The sequence below is a fragment of the Buceros rhinoceros genome, unplaced genomic scaffold, assembly GCF_000710305.1.
Source record: "Buceros rhinoceros silvestris isolate BGI_N320 unplaced genomic scaffold, ASM71030v1 scaffold5143, whole genome shotgun sequence".
NCBI classification, from domain to species: domain Eukaryota; kingdom Metazoa; phylum Chordata; class Aves; order Bucerotiformes; family Bucerotidae; genus Buceros; species Buceros rhinoceros.
Genome location: NW_010404063.1, coordinates 2,823 through 19,580, shown reverse-complemented (window position 1 = coordinate 19,580; position 16,758 = coordinate 2,823). Strand labels below are relative to the sequence as shown.

Here is a 16,758-nt window from a genome sequence, read left to right as displayed (position 1 = left end):
CCATGCAGGGCAGGAGTGCAGGCTGCGTGGGGCCTCAGCTGCGGGGAAAGGAAGGGAACCTCTTGCTCTCTAAATTTTTGTCTGTCTTAACAGAAGAGATATAATTATCTTGGGCAACAAGTAACAGAAGTATAGTGACTGATAAAGATTATATCATTGTTAATAATTAAGGTACTTCAATTGTTAAGAATTAAAATACTTAAAATACTCAAGAATTTACCATGCAACCAGTCCACGGCTGTTCTCTTCCCCAGGTGAGCTGAAAGGTGATCTGTGATCATCTGCATTTAGCATGGACTAAAAGGATGCACGTTAGATTTTACAGCACCGGACCTAACACATGGTGAATTCACAGGATGCTTTACACCTTTGTGTGCATACCCCACCCTTACTGACTCACCTGCCACTGCTGTCACGGAGTCTGCCTTTTCACATCTGTATCATGAAGAACACAATTCTTTTTATCAGTAATAGCGGGTAAATTTTCTGTATGTGACCAGCCAGTAGGATATACGGTCATGATTGACCTGCTTTTCCCTGCCCACAGCTGAAACTTTCCTAGGGAAGAACTAACATGGTACTCAAACCTGCAGAATACTATAAGACTTTAACAGCCATCAAGACTTAGAGTCGAATCTTGAAAAGTTTATGATTAAATAAATAAAACTAAGTAATTCAGCCAAAAATTGTTATATATGAAGCTTTCAAAAACTGCAAGTAATTCTGGATGCTCTGGTTCTTGTTCTCTGACTTCTGTAGGCTGTTCTCCAGCTCTTTCAAACGCACTTCATAGTGCTTTTCATTCTAAAGAAAGAACAGAAATGCAATGCAATTTAGAAATAAAATACAAATAAATCAAAATAATAATAATGTAAGATGTCTAGTACCTAATTTTTAGAAACCTTATTTACCTGTAAGATTTTCAGAGGCTCCACAAAACTGAAGTTTCCCAAAAAAGGCCTCAAAAAATTGAAGCTTTATTAGTGGTCAGTCAGAACCAAACTGAACATGTTTGAACAGGTTTATAATCCAAAAGAATGGTCTGGGAACGTAAAAACAAACCTTCCAGATTTTTATCATGAAAGATTCCTAGTATCATAAATCTATTACGGATATAAGACTCTCTCTCATGTTGATTTTTCAGTGAAACATCTGTTACTGATCTCTGAAGCAACAAGATTTTTGGTGCCTATAGTTCCTTATATAAAAAGATGATTGATAGCAATGTGACCTGCTCATTAATACCATTTCTGATGCCCACCATTTGTTACATAGATACTAGAGGTTTGAGGTATTTCCTTTCATGTCTATTATGGATTTCAGATGCTAGCTGATCAAAATAAATCAAATTTTTAAAAAATGAATTTACATTCATCAGATTTAAATCCAGCCTTAGGAAAAAATAATCAGGTTAGAATTAATAACTGAATGAAGTTACCGTCACAGTCCTATTTTGTTTCCAGTTTCACTGTAACAGGAGTTTATCTGCATTTTCCATAATGTATTCTCAGTTATATGTAAATGTATTTGGAATAAAAAGCAATTAGTTAACTTAGAACAATTCTTCTCTCAGATTTACGTATCTTTCACATTTATATTTTAATTGTAAGCTTCAAATGCAAACCATTTGAAAACATAACTGTGAGTTTTTCTGAGACAAAAGACAAGAACATTTATTTTCTAGTCTACCGTAACACAGTAAGAAATTCGTATGAAAAAATACTTGAAGTAGAATAAAACACTAGCCAATACCTGATTTTGTTCTAAGAACACATTTTTCTTAGGGTAAATGCAGACACTAAGTTACAGTTGATACAGATAAAAATTAATTAAAGCATACTGAATTCAGAACCTTATCTCTGATGTCTTATTTCAGTCTTGAATAGAGATTGAAGTTAGGTTGGCTTAACTTTAATCTTGATTGCTTCAAGCCAGAATACAGAGTATTGCTTCTGAAAGTCTAGGAGAGTTATAGTAAACCTTTTCAGTGTCTTCCGTATTTATTATCACTCATCACAAGACACATACCTAACCGTACCAAAACTTTGATTAAAGCAAATGATTTGCCATCACTAGTCTACGGAATTCTGCCATGTCTGACATTTTAGTGATACAAAGCATGCTGAAATTTTATGGGTTAGATAAAACCATAAATCAGACCTCCTTTGTTTGTTTGTTTTCAGAGAACGTTACTTCAGCCAAAATACCTTCTTAGGCTGTGGCTTTGCTGAGCAGGAAAGTATCAACATATCAAAACCTGGGTGTTTAAAGCCTTAACACCTGGAAAAATCTGACTATCTCTTGTTACTAACTACGTTTGTGTGCAACATTGGTATGTAAGCTGAAAGCTTTTCAGAAATTCCCGCAAGATCATACTGTAATCAACTCCAGAAAAAACCCAGAAGACGTCACTATGTCATTATGAAGTGTTATGCATTTACTCAAACCTATATATAGGTGTGCTTACTCAACACGATTAATCTGAGAGGGAAATTAAAACTTCATACATCATTTTTTATTTTTGCCTTGCAGGGAAAACTGGCTTGGATAAGAGCTGTAAACTCAATATTTTTCCAGTGATTTAGTTAGGCAGGGCATCTGTTCAGTCTATTAGAAACATCAACATACAAAGTGTATTGTCGAGTTGAATTAAACTGCTGCTCCCGAAAGTGTGTATGAACTGTACCAGCAGAGTGTTCTTCAGTAAAAGGAACTTTTACTGTAAACCGTGATGTGGTAATTTCTTAAGTTACAAACAGTATTATTTACTCACATGGTGAAATATGCACAGGAGTTGTTTTTTCTCTTCTTGCCTCTCTCTCACTTCAGTTTCGAGACCTAGTATTTTTGTCTGAAGGGCTTGTTCTTTGCATGATATTTTTTCCAGTTCTTCAGCTACCTGTAATAGTAATGAGAGAGAAATTATGCATATTTACTTTGCATATTTACTAGTCCAAACTAAAATATTTCCTTATGCCTTAGCATTAATAGCTCTATTTCCCATTCTGATGGCTAATACTTTAGTTATTTCCCGTGCTCAGAAATTAAACAAACATGGCTAAATTTTAAAGAATTCTCAATTTGGAAAATAATGTAGTATTACTGGGAGGGAAACACTTTTGTAACTCATTTGTAAGGTAAGCCAAACTTGTTATTTTTTCAAAGCCAAATCAATATCCGCAGACAGTTTTGAGAAAATTCAGATAATTTATTTTAACATGATTAACCTGAGAGAGAAATTACAACTTCATACATATTTTCTCATTAAACTAATATAATTCACTGCAATCTGAATTCCTGCATTTCCTCTTCCATTTGATTTACCATCTGCATCCTTTCTACAAGTGACAAACCTCTGCTAAAGATTGAAAGCATGCAAAGCCTTCCTCTAAAATCAGAAGGATTTCAATACCAAAGTTCTTGTGGGCTGACTATTCCAAAGAAAAAGGCAAGATTAAGCTTTTATTCAGAAACTTTTTGCCAGGTGCCTGGGATTTAATATTAGGTGGTTAAAGCACTTGGATTTGTCACCAAAAAATGATAGTGAAGTGTTGGTTCACTGAACTTTGTCATTAATTGCAAAGGGATCAAAACTGCACAAAGAAGTTGAATTGTGCAATCCATATTTAAACATGCAGAAATTCTCAGTAACTTTTTAATATTGCTCCCTACATACAAAATAATCTTGTCCCATCTTTTCTTCTCAAGCACATTTGGTTTTAATGCAATTTTTAATGAAATTGCAAACAAGATTGGGAGATGTATTAAATCATCAATACCATTCTTTTCCCTTCTTCCAAAGCAGATTGCAGTTGTCTGGTTAATCCATTATATTCTGCAATTTTCTCTTCAAGCTGCAATTGACTGCACTGAAGAATCTCATCTTCTTTTCTGAGCTGGTGAGCAAGTACTTCGTTTTGAAATTCCATCTTTTCTAATTGCCTTTAAGCAAAACAGATTAACGTGTTATAATTCACTACAGCAGAAAAGCGTAGGAATTACTTCCAGCGAGAATTTTTAAAAGTTACCTTTTAAGATCTTCATATTTCTTCTGAATGTTATGGTTCTCTTCTTCTAAGGAATGTCTGCCCATGGAATTGACACTGTCTTCCTCCTGGGAAAAGGAAGGAGGAATTACTTTCTAATTGCATTCGTTTCTAGTTGAAGAGACCTACATACAGGATATTACAGAATCAAACAATTTCACTGTAATTTCAGGTAGACATTATGTTATATTCAAGTAAACATTATCTTGTATTTAAAACAAATAAAATACAGCAAAAGTAGCAGGCTGAAAATTTGTGTGAACACTAAGCCTGAAAACCTGCTACGTAGCCAAGTGAAGTACTAACAAAACCCATACACTGCTCCTGAAGCCTTGTCTGTTAGGAGCAGGCTGGGTCTACCTCCTTCTGAACTTTGACTCTTAAGCTTTAGATTCCAGCAAAAATAAATACGCTCACACTAGAGTCACAGGAAGCATAAAAATAACATTGATTGTATACAGTTATCACAGAAGAACAGTGTAGAACCGGCAAAGAATTTCAGCAAGTAAGTAGTGAATATCAAATAAACAATCAGGATCATAAAAAGAGGCATATCAGTAGCAGAAGCTGATGAAAGCAAGAAGCCAAACTGCCCTTTCCTGTCCAGAATCCAGACTGACAAATTTTTGCATGTTTTCTTTTAAATTTCATGACTGTAGCAATGAGATTATTGCTCTTGCTACCACCCATCAGTGGCAGAGTAGCAATAAATAGCCACATCATCAGCCTGCTGGCACCATTAAGGGGCAACCTCCATCAAGCACTGGACTACCTCAAGCAGTTCCATCCAGTCATTTGAGCTAGTCTGGCTGATTTTGTTTATGTGACTATCAGCTAGCAGACCGGTAGGAGCAGAAACCTCCGGCAGAGAGGAGCAAACTGATGTCCTGGCCCAGCTGAATCCAGAACAGAGTTTCTGCATGTGGTCCAGTTACTTCAAAAGGAACTTTCCTAAATTCTGGTCATAGGATCAAGGGTCAAAATCTCTAAAGTATGTGACCAAGATTTAATGCTGAAATTAACTGTTGTTCCACCAGATTAGTGATTATATTCCCAATGTCTTCACTGTACTTAAGGAGCTTTTTGCATTCATTCAAGAAAATGTGTAGTTAGATTAAAATTATTTATTTTATATATGCACCTCAAAACTAGTTGTTGCTTAAATACTTTGCTAAGCAAAGATGGAGTTTTGATTACGAGCATTTTGAGAAGGAGCATTTAAAATAATACAAACAAGAACAAAATGTGATGCTATAAAGATAATTTTGACAAGAAATTTAAAACAAAATCAAGAGCTATTTTTTTTTTTATAATCGTATAAAGTCTACAGGGCCACAGAGACTCACTGTGTTTCAGCTGAAGTTTTCCCATTGACACAGGAAGAAGATTAAGCCCCTTTCCCACCCTACTAATTCAAACACTTTTGTAATTCATGTCAGCAGAGTATTCTCTTCTAATTCAAAAGCACATTAAATAAACTAAAAAAATAAAAAAATTAAAAAAAAGGAGAGAAAAGAGAACAACACAAAACCCCAGACATCGCCCTGCCATTGAAAGTGGTGTCACAGGGAAAAAAAAAAGCTGAGAAATATTCATATTCAGGCTTAAGACAAACCACAAGCAGTACTGCTAAAATATTGCCAAAAATATAAACGATCCTATTAAAGCATAATTTAAAAAATATTTTCTTAACCGACACAATGTAATCATTAAAATGTTAAAATTATACATCATCAACAACGTAATTTATGAATAAATTTGTCTGAGCAAATATTGTCTGGTTTATAAGTTAGTCATTAAAACCAAAACTAACGTGGAATTAAATTATTCCAATAAATACAAGCAATAACTAGACTTGCACATTTATCTTCAGGGAGGAACTCTGCAACACATCTCAGGATGTAAGTATTCAAAAGGATCAAGAACATACCCTCTTAAAGGATTAACAATCTAAAAGTAGCTAGTCTTGTCACATAATGAATACACTTGAATACGGTTGGCAATCGTTTTATTTGCATTATGCTATTTCTAGGGAAGCCGCTTTTGATTTATGAAGCAAACAACAAAGGAAACCAGACAACTGTCACGCTAATAGGAAAAAAATGTTCCAGAGACTTTCTTTCACGTAATTTTGTCATTTATCTTTAAAAACCAGTATGTTCTGAGCACCTCAACCTGCAGCAGCCTAAGGGGTTTGGATTTCTGAGCACGAATCCCTCCCCCAGGACACAAGCTTTTCTGATATTCTCGCTGCTTTTCCTCATCTGCTTTCAGCAAGTCACAAACATGTTCTAACTCTTTTAACTCAGCCTCTGTTTTGTCCCTCACCTGCATAGTCGCATCACAGGAGAAAAATGTAAGTGCAAAACCATAAATTAATTGTCGTAATACTTAATGGCTTTCCTCATAAGTAATAAATCTGAAATTCTACACAAGTTGCATATCACCTTTTTTATAAAATACTGACAAAGTTACAAGTTCACCATTGGAGAAATTTCCATCTCTGACTACATTCTTTAAAGACTTGTAACATGCAGAGCGAACATTTACAAAATTATGCAGGTGTTACCAGTTCAGCATGCAGTACCCAAATTTGGATTATATTTTTATTGCAATATATTTTGGGAGAGGGCAGACACACTAAACAGCCTAAAGGGAAAATTCTGACACTACCACTACAGCAGTATTTGAAAAGAGAGCAATACCTCATGCCATCTGAAGCCACATACAATGCTGTGCAAATATTTTTTATGGGATCAGAAAATATTGTTCTCCATTCTAAAACTCAGTCATGGAAAAATTGAGCTAGTATTAAATACAATTAACATCTAAGGCACTTTTTGGTGAGGACTAATTCTGTTCTCTAAAACAGAATATTGCAGAGAATTCAAAACCTGTTCCTGCCTCAGCTTTACCATGTAAAAAAGTGTATTTTGATGTGCCATGGAACTGAGAAAAGTGATTTTCCAATTTTGTGTTGTTTTCTGATGCTTAAGAATGTGCTAACTGTGTCCCAGTATTCAGCTCTCTCTGCTGAAAAACCTGAAACTCATCTCTGTACAGATTCTCTGTTTTAACTGCTAGTTAAACTGAAGCAAGAAGTCTTATGGTAGGTTTGCTTCCCTATGCAACTTTCACAGCTGTTTTGTCAAGAAATCTAGATTTAACATCACCAACAGCAAAATCACATTTTTAAAAGTGATAAAAGAATTCTCAAATTCTAAAATAGCAGCCCAATTCCTTAGTCATTCATTACTCTAGAAACCATTTCGCACTTGTTTGTAATTGTGTAAATCCAAAAAAACCCCACCAGCTCACAAGTAAGAGCCAGTAAAACATTTGGTGAGTTTAAAAACAATTTTATACATGGAAAAAGGAAAAAAGAGAAAGAGACAGTAGGTTGTGACTTCTAACAAATGGATCACAACAGCGTAGGAAAGATCAATGTCCTACAGAATTGTATGGAATTGTATGTTGTATAGACAACATATATTTTTCACACACATTTGCAAGGTGTTTCTTTCAAATATAATAGAAAAGATAGAATCATTAATATGAATCATAAAGGAAAACCTTTGTTTTCTAAATAGAATTTCACTATTTGTCATTATACGAAGTTATTCATTTTCGTTATCCTACTCAACACAGCAAATGTAAAAGGGTTCAGGTAAAGAGCAGTCGGATCCCAACATTTTGTTTTCAACAATGGAGAATGAGCTACTGTTGTGCTACAGAAGCAGCCAGCGTGACTCAGCCTTCCCTGCCCAGGTAACAAGGATCACTGAAAGGTCGCATCTGGGCTACAACCTAGGGAATTTCATCCTGCTCACTACTTAAGGCTGGATGTTCCTTGGAACTACATCTCTTAGAGCTGGCACTAACTTTAATTGTGGAGATGCTTTCCACAGGTAAGGCATACGGACTGTACTTAGATTTTTGTATCCTGTCTTTTCTCTTGCCAGTGATTTTAAAAAGAGGGAAGCAAAGATTGTCAGTAAAATATATACCAGAAATATATATAGCTTTGAATTCATGTTCTAAAATTTCTTCTCTATGAATAAAACCAAATAAAAAAAAATTGACAAAAAGACCATTTTAAGTCTGATTTATACGTTTTGCAGGTACTTTCAACGTGGCGCTACCTATGTAGATAAAAAGACGCTTAAAACAGTTCTTGGGTGCTTATTTACTGTTCTTAGGAATGTGGAAAAAAGTATATGACCGAAGAGAGGTAAAATATCGTTCCATACATCCACTAAAGGCATCAGGCTTTCAGATACAGTTTACTGGGTTGCTGACTTGATTTTTCAGAAGCAATTCTTTTCTAAGAAAGTATGTAATTACCTCTGCTGGCTTCAGTGAGCTTTAACTGGGCTTCACACAATTCAGTAAGGATTATGTGTACTAGTAACAGCGTGGAGGCTATTCTTGGACTCTCATCTATCATCCTCAATGTTATGACAGTGTTACAATCACCATGACAACAAATCTGGTTTATTACAAGCAAAACCTTTACAATTTCCTCAAAACTGTTTACAAATTTATAAATCATACTTGAACATTCTAAATATGCTAGTCACCTGATTTTTATACTGTTCAACAAGGTTTTCCTGTAGCTTTGCCTTTTCTTGCAGATTTAGCAGCTCTTCTTCAACAGAAACACGGCTGTTTTCCAATGTAGCAAGGGAAGACTTGATTAAAACATGGAAAACAAAAATTATACAAGTGTTATTAAAATAACACCATCTACAATGTGATATTACTAGCAAGTGACCTGCAGGCTTTAAAAAGTGTGACACAATTACTTATCCTGTCAAACAAAATAATAGCCCGCTGCTTATTTGTCAGCTCATGAGAACACTTGCTTTGGAGGATAAATAAAATTCAAAAACCGTAAACCTTCTGAAAGTTTAAATTAGTATTTGAGCTAAACTGAGTTCTTTAACTTCAACAAAAGTTTTACAAACATAAAAGAACAATTTCTAGTTAAGCAATTTTGTAACTAGTGACAGTAAAATAAATGGCATCCTGGTTAAACAGATAGATGATCAGACAACTCTGTTCCCAGCTTTGCCAGAGATTTCCACTGCTAAACTTTCAATGTCTCATTTTCACTTACTGTAAAAAAAAGGATGGAAAAATTTATTCTACAAATTTGGAATCTCTAGACAGAAGGCCCATTTCATAATGTATCAGAAATGCAGAGCCATTTAACAATGATTTATGATGATCTCACCTTTAATTTTTCATTTTCAAGGTAAATCTTTTCATTTTCAGAGTTAACAGAATTTAACTTGCCAAGAATTTCCTCATCTGAGTTTTTCATTTTCAAGGTAAATCTTTTCATTTTGAGAGTTAACAGAATTTAACTTTCCAAGAATTTCCTCATCTGAATATCTTCTCCATTCCTCCTTTCTTTTCAGGTCTTCCAAAAGGCTTGTTATCTGCCTTGATTAGATAGGCCAAGAGCTTCTGTGTAATACACAATGCTTCCAAAACTCACTATTAAATTAAAATTGTACCTTAACACATACTCCTTCATTGTTCTTATTAAAAAAAAAAAAAAAAATGTATTAAGGCATATAAGCATCCCAAGAAAGTAGCATCTATTGAAATAAGAAACTATCCAAAAGAGTGGTCCACCAAGGAAGTGGTCCTATCTCAATTAGAAATAAATTCATTACTTAGAACACCCCAGCATGCTTCCAAGACAGCTATGCATATACATACTGCACAAAATGGAATGATATTGAATTTATGGGCTCTGTTGGATAATGTTCTACTAAGAACACTCCACAGTTGGTTAGCAATGGTATTTTCCATTATTAAAAGCAACAAATTGTGTCGTGCCTCACCATTGCCTTTCCATGTTAATGAAGTTAAACAATGAAATTTGTTTTGCTGTTCTACTGCCTCGTAGAACAAGTTAGAATGGTACCTTTCAAGCAAAGATTTGTATTTTCAGCTAAGACAAAAACTGCAAAAAACAGCTGGAAACAGAATGAGTACTTGAGGAAAGTATCAAATATGTTTCCCTTTCTTATTCTTTCCTAGATGCCACCTCATATACACCGGACCAATGGTCTGCTAGACAGATTGCTGGTCTGACATCACATACCTGCACTTGTGTACCTGCACTACATTTTAAAATACGATGAAAATATGTTCAGAGATGTCAGATTTTCTGAAACAAAAACAAGAGTCAACCCAATTTAATTTGAGCTGTTGCACATTTGAGCACGAATCAAGTTCTTTATAAAATAGACCTTCTGCCTTACACGTAGTATAATAATAACACTCTGTGACTACAGAAACAAAATACATCAACAGTTTACTTACTTCTTCAGATCTTCTGTTTGAATTTCTAATGTTGTCTTTCCTTCAAAGATTCTATCATGCTGTTTTTTCCAGACATTGGAAACTGACAGTATCTCAGACAGTCTGGCTTCCTAGAGGACATAGGAATTACAAATTATGTAACAAAAGAATGCCACAGTTTAAGGAAAAAAAATAATAGCCAGGTAACAAATGCAAAGTTAGGTAAAGTCCCTCAAAGATGTATGGATAATTAACTAACAAACGCTATCTTGAGAGTACACTAGGTCTTCAATGGAGAAAGGAAACAACAGTGCGACTGCAAAACCTCAGAGGTTCGGGAGTTAGTTGCCATCCCTCTGTACTGCTAAGAGTACTTAAAGGCCCACTACTGCCTTCTCACAAAGATCAAAGAAAGCAAAAAGCATTGTTAATCATCTCCTGATATACTAACTGGAAAAATATATGCTCAATTTTGACATATCCAAAATGATGTCAACACATCTACGAGTATGAAAAAATACTCTTGTGAGGAGATCCAGATAAGGCAATAAAGATCTCAGCAGAGCTCTGATCCACCTGGACTTTTTCAACAATTACACGCTGTAGCAATAAACAGGGCAAGAATCTAAGGAACAATGTGGATGAAGAAAGTTTTGTACTTGGATTTTGAAAACGTTCAGAGCAAGAAGCTTAGAAGCAGGAAGCTAAGTATCCACATGAGATGTCATACACTGATAAACCAAGGAAACAAAGGTCACAAAGGCCAATCATGGATTCTCAGGTCACATACTGCGCTTCTGAGGCAGTGTATATCCACAAAGGTCTAACAGGAAAATCAGGAGAGGTGTAACTGAAAAGTGATCAGACTCCTCTTACTTACTACAGTTTGAAGTGTACAGCCTCGTGGCTTAAGACATTTACTAAATTTTAACAAAGGCAGTGAATGTAGTAACAGTTTGTATGTCACTTAGAGCAATCTTTTCCTTAGCCAAGGAGCAAAAAATTTAGAGATATAAACACCACACGACCAGCCATCTTTTTGTATTTTCCACAGGTGAAAATGTCCCAATTGTTCAGTTTAAAACAACACAGCACGGCATTGCTCACAGCATAGTCACTCACTCGTTCTCTTATTCTGGAGGTTAGATTTTCCACAGCTGCTTCAAAGTGTTCAGCTCTTTGTTTCTGGGACCTGACTGCTCTTTTCAAAGCAGTCTTCTCTTGCTCACTTGTTTCCCTTAAGACTAACATCTGGTGCTTGTATTCATCAACTTGAAGTTTCCACTGAGCTATTTTCTTTTCTAGAGTCTGTGGCATAAATAAACATAAGCTTTTTTCAAATTCTATACCTTACAGATAACTACGTGACATAACATAATCGTGAGTACCAATTACATTTATAATCTGTTTGCATTGTGTCTTTGCATCTCAAATACAATCTTGCGGTTGATCCAAGGAGCTAGCTGAGATCTGTACAGCAGCAGGCAAGAGAATATGTGTGTTGGGAAACTCATTACAAAGATGATCAAGAGAAGAAGTCAAGGTGCAGAAGCAGGCAGGAGTAGGGGGAAAGACAGCAATCTAACCATCGCTGGGTGCTCTTGGGAACAAATGCAGAACTTCGGTGTAGATGACACGGCGTGGATGTTAAACCCATTTATGAGGAGGAAAATTGAAGCTGTTTCATCATCCCTAGTGACTGATTTCTGCAAAGAATATCACCTTAATGATGCTACTAGTGATATTCACTGATGTAGTCTGTGCTCTGAATCTGTAGTGAGCATACACATCACTAGAGCTGCATATGAAATTTGGAAATGGAAGTTAAGATCTTGGATTTTGTTTTTTTAAGCCAAGAAACTAGGAAAGACCAGGGTCTTTTCTTGAATATATGTATTACATTATAGTCTGAAATTAGTTGTCAATATAGTGTCTTCTTGCAAGATCTCTGACTTTTTCCTAGGCATATAATGGCCTCGCTCTATTAATGAAACAGAATTGTTTAGTGAAGAAATTATTTTTTACAGAAAGTTCTATTTTGCATTCAATGGATAGTGAAGGACAAAATGTAAAAAGAAAATATTAAGCATTGCCTTGTCCACAATGGACAATTGTTGAAATAAAATTAAAAGTCTACAATAAATCTTAAACCACAGCAGTAAATCACACATTATAAAACTAACTTGAAATTTCCTGAGTGCTTGAATTTGCAGCACTCAGAAAATAAAATATATATGCATTAAATGTATTTTTAATGGATTTAATTATATTATCAAATATGTACAATGCAATTGAGATGAGAGCTGGGTTCTACAACTGTCATTATCTTTTCTGTTCTTGTTAATATTTCTGACTAACTGGATTTTTACATCACCGATGAAGGGGGTGTACTGATCCCATCCAATTCAGGAAGCTGAACCCTTTAACTTCTGAATTTTTCATCTTATATCATTTGTTATTTAAATACAAATGGAAAAAGAGACATTAAAACACTGCATGATGACATACAATAAAAGCAATACTGGACTCTGCTTCAAGGTGAATTTCACATGTGATTATTTTTAAGTTGCTACAGCTTGTCAAAAACATGATAAGCTTCCTCTCAACAACTGCTTTCATAAAGACAAGTGCAAGTTCCATTCATATTCATGCATATCCATTCATTATTATTCTTCTGCCAAATTACAGCGGTGTAAGCAGGCTAGCCTTGTAAAGTTTGCCTCAAGTCACTGATAAATATCCTATTTGCATGAAAGAGTAATGTGTTTGTTTCCATTTGAGCTGAGGTCTGACACTTCATTGCATTCTACATGAACAAATACCAGAACAACATGCCATTTACTTAGTTTAAGTGCCAGCCTTATTCAAGATGCTATTGGCCAGTTGCTATAAAATATGCATATTATGCATATGGGAGGATATCTATACCCAGTATAGGTTGTGCTAATGAACCTAAAACTTTTCCACCATTAATGCAAAGTGTATACGGTTTTTCAGATTGAAGATGGTCTTAGGTACTGGGACTCACCAAAAAGAAGTACAAATTCACAAAAAAATTATACAAATCCCTAAATATGCAAGAGGTAGTTTGCATATATAAATGCTAACAGGGCATTTAATAAACAAAGGTGTGACTTGGGGGTGAGCAGGAACAGAACACCTGCAATAAAGAAAGCAAATAGAAAATCTGAGTCTAGGGTATGGACTTTAACTTTTGGTGTAAGCAAACAACTGTTATCCCCTGTTACAACCACAGGAGGTCACAATCACACTTTGGCATTATTCAGTGGCTGAGGTAAATCTACATTGAGAATTAATTTCATGAAGGTAATGCTAAGCTTTCGTAAGCTTTTGTGCAGATATTAACAAATCATCACCAGGATTTAAGCTAGCAACTGACTTTAGCACTTCTGGAAGAGCAAACAAACAAAACCTTAAAATCAAGATCGAACGAAAAAGCAGTTGCATATCAAGTTACTTTATCTAATAAAAATGTTGTTGGAATGCTATAATTGTACTAGATAGAACAAGAAAGCAATTTTTATTCAGAAGAAAAGCTGAGGTATTTATACAGACATAGACATACATGACTTTTTTTGTATTTGGATACTTAAGAACTTCAAAATAGGGGATGTGTGCTACTAAAAGTGTTTGGAAATCAGAAATACATTATTTTTTAGCCGATGTGTTCTCATTCATGCTTATGTTCTTGACAAGTTTCAAATACTGAAATCTGAGGCCACATACAGCTCTGCCCTGACACATGACCTTGTTCTAAAGCCCATTACTGATGCAAATGTCCAAATTTATCTCTTTAAAACAGAAAATGGAAATAATTTAATCTACTTAAAACAAAGTGAGGTTAAGCATTAGTGTTAAGTTTGTTTTTCTTTCAGTATTATTGAGAGGTTTGTTGAATCCTTCTCTGTCAATAGAAATAAATAGGTGGTGTTTCATCACCCTTATCTTACGAGAGAAACTCATCCTGAGCTATCTCTGTCTATTGACTATATGGAGACCGCCTCAGGATCTGTTGTTTTCTAGTGAGTGCAGTTAGGTGAGTGCAAATGTTTCTACGTGTGCTTAACTTCTGTTCAGCAGAATTGTTCCTATGCACAAGTTCAGAAAAGAAGAAAAAGAAACAAACCTTTCAATTAAGATAGTGGGGTCAGGCAGACTGTGCAAAATATAAATGCTCATGATTTTTACTGTTTGTGATTTTTCTTTTACCAGGAGTTTGATTTCAAGCAATACTTTAAGATTTAACTCTCATATCTGAGTGAAACTCTGACCACAACAAGGCTTTGCTATTTTTTTTCAAATAAACTGAAACACAAGTAAAAATATGTTGACCTGTATTTTCACTTTTAATTCATCATTTTCCACTTCTTTTCTTTGAATCTGACATCGCAGGTGAGCTAGTACTGCATTTGCTGATCTTGCCAGGTGGTCTTCTTTCTGTGCATTGACCTAAGAAAGAGAAATGAAAACAAATCTATTGGTCTATGAAGATAGGCTGTATGATGCTATCTACAGGCTTTCTACTTTGTCAGTTTGTAACTAACATTTGAACATCCTCAACAGCTAGAAAAGATAAAGCAAGCTTTACAAGTACATTCACAAACAGTAACTTGTTAGTTAAGTTATTAATGTTAAACAGAAGTCACAAACTTTAAAGAATGTATGTATTATTGATGCCTTATATTTAATCTGACTCTTAAGTAGTACGAACAAGGCCTAGAAGCATGAACTTGGAAATCCAGGCTGAGCAAAGGCATCTAGCTAGCCTTTGGCTGGCCAAAATTAAGCCACACTAATAAGCTCTGCCCTGACTAATTAGACCTGAACTGATCTTCATTAAATACCAAAGACCAACAAGTATTGATACATTTAATTAAAACTCCAATTTTGGGGGGATACATAAGGCATAAGCGAAGAGGCAACTTATGTCACCAGAACTGAGGTCAGATGATTCTATGAAATATCTTGAAAATTGATTCCTTCAGCTCATTCTAAATAAGAAACAATGAAAACAGGAAGAAAGAAGTTGAATTATCAGTATGGACTAGAACAGCATTGTAATGCACCAGAGCAAGTGTTCGTTATAGATACCAGTAAGAGAGGCAGACTCAGCCTCAGCCTGGTACTGATGAAAATGCCATTTATGGGAGGTAACGTAAGAAGGATTAAGGGGGTAGCATAGATAATAATTTATCCTTCGAGATGCTGGGCACCTCAAGTTGTTCCACATCAGATTTAAAATTTCTAAATAAGAACCTACTACATTGGGAGGACACATTCATTCCAACATAACAGGTCGCTCACCTTTTCAAGCTGAAGCCTGGATGAAAGTTCTTTAATATGCTTCTCTCTTTCAAGTATTTCTCTTCTGAGAATCTTAATGGAAAAAAAAAAAAAAAGAAATTATTTTCATGTCTGTACACCACAGTGAAACAATAATGCATGCTAACAAGGATTTCAGCTGTAAAACTAAGACTCCATTTTGTGATGATAAACCACAAATACTTGCACTTTGTCACTCTCGCTTGAAATTGTATAATCCTATGATGCAACCATTTTCAGATGTACAGCAGAGAATAAAAAGAGAAAGAAATTTTTAATTACTTACAGTATTTTGGGTTTCATTTTCACTTAACTTCTGCATCAAAGTGTCAATGCTTTTACTGTTTAACTGGAAAGCAGAAGCAGGAGACATTATAATCAGAAGAATTTTTTTAATTGATTCAGCATTTTTTCAACCATTTTTAATTTAGTACATATAATATGCTACATTTTCAAACTGGTACATATGAATATACTCACATACTCATACTTCAAATTGGTGGTTTAAACCCTAAAGATTCAATGTATTTGGTACACAGAACTTAGCAGCTGAAAAAAAACCCCAGACACTGATTTCTTTCTTTATTTTAGCTAAAAGGACTCTAAACGCTGTAAATACTAAAATGTTATTTAAACATGTAGTCAAATACTAAAAGAGTTTGTATGTCTCGTAATATTTTAAAGACTAAGTATTAAAGCTTTTTAGGAATTTCAGTTAGATAGGAGAATTTGAAGAATGAACCAGAAATATAGGTGGGAGATCACCAAAATCAACCTACATTAACTGTTACTACAAATCCAAAAGATTTTATGCACCTATAATACTGTCAACTAAACTTCTCATTTTAAAATGTTCAGTTTTGGGGGTGGGGTAACTTTCCATTTAAAAAACCTAGACCTGTGGGACTTTCAGACTGTAAATCCTAAACATTCTCATTTCAGTAGTGAGAACATAAGCCCACTGCCTCAAGGTGGAAACTTTGGCATCAAAAGTTTTATTACAGCTTCTTGCAAAAACATTCATCTTATTCTGGTCTGCATGTAATTCCTC

The 16,758-nt window shown here is 34.9% G+C and overlaps 1 protein-coding gene across 1 annotated transcript; it reads right to left on the bottom strand.

Annotated features, from left to right (window-relative positions):
• Nucleotides 1–675: 675 nt before the first annotated feature.
• Nucleotides 676–16,056, bottom strand: ODF2L (outer dense fiber of sperm tails 2-like; the record flags this gene model as incomplete). Its single annotated transcript, XM_010133226.1, is given in 12 exon segments — nucleotides 676–804; nucleotides 2,774–2,899; nucleotides 3,780–3,942; nucleotides 4,029–4,114; nucleotides 6,216–6,374; nucleotides 8,627–8,737; nucleotides 9,341–9,494; nucleotides 10,386–10,495; nucleotides 11,487–11,672; nucleotides 14,718–14,834; nucleotides 15,690–15,761; nucleotides 15,994–16,056. Coding segments are annotated over 12 exon segments (1,476 nt in total), but the record flags the coding sequence as incomplete, so codon positions are not given.
• Between the last annotated feature and the right edge of the window lie 702 nt (nucleotides 16,057–16,758).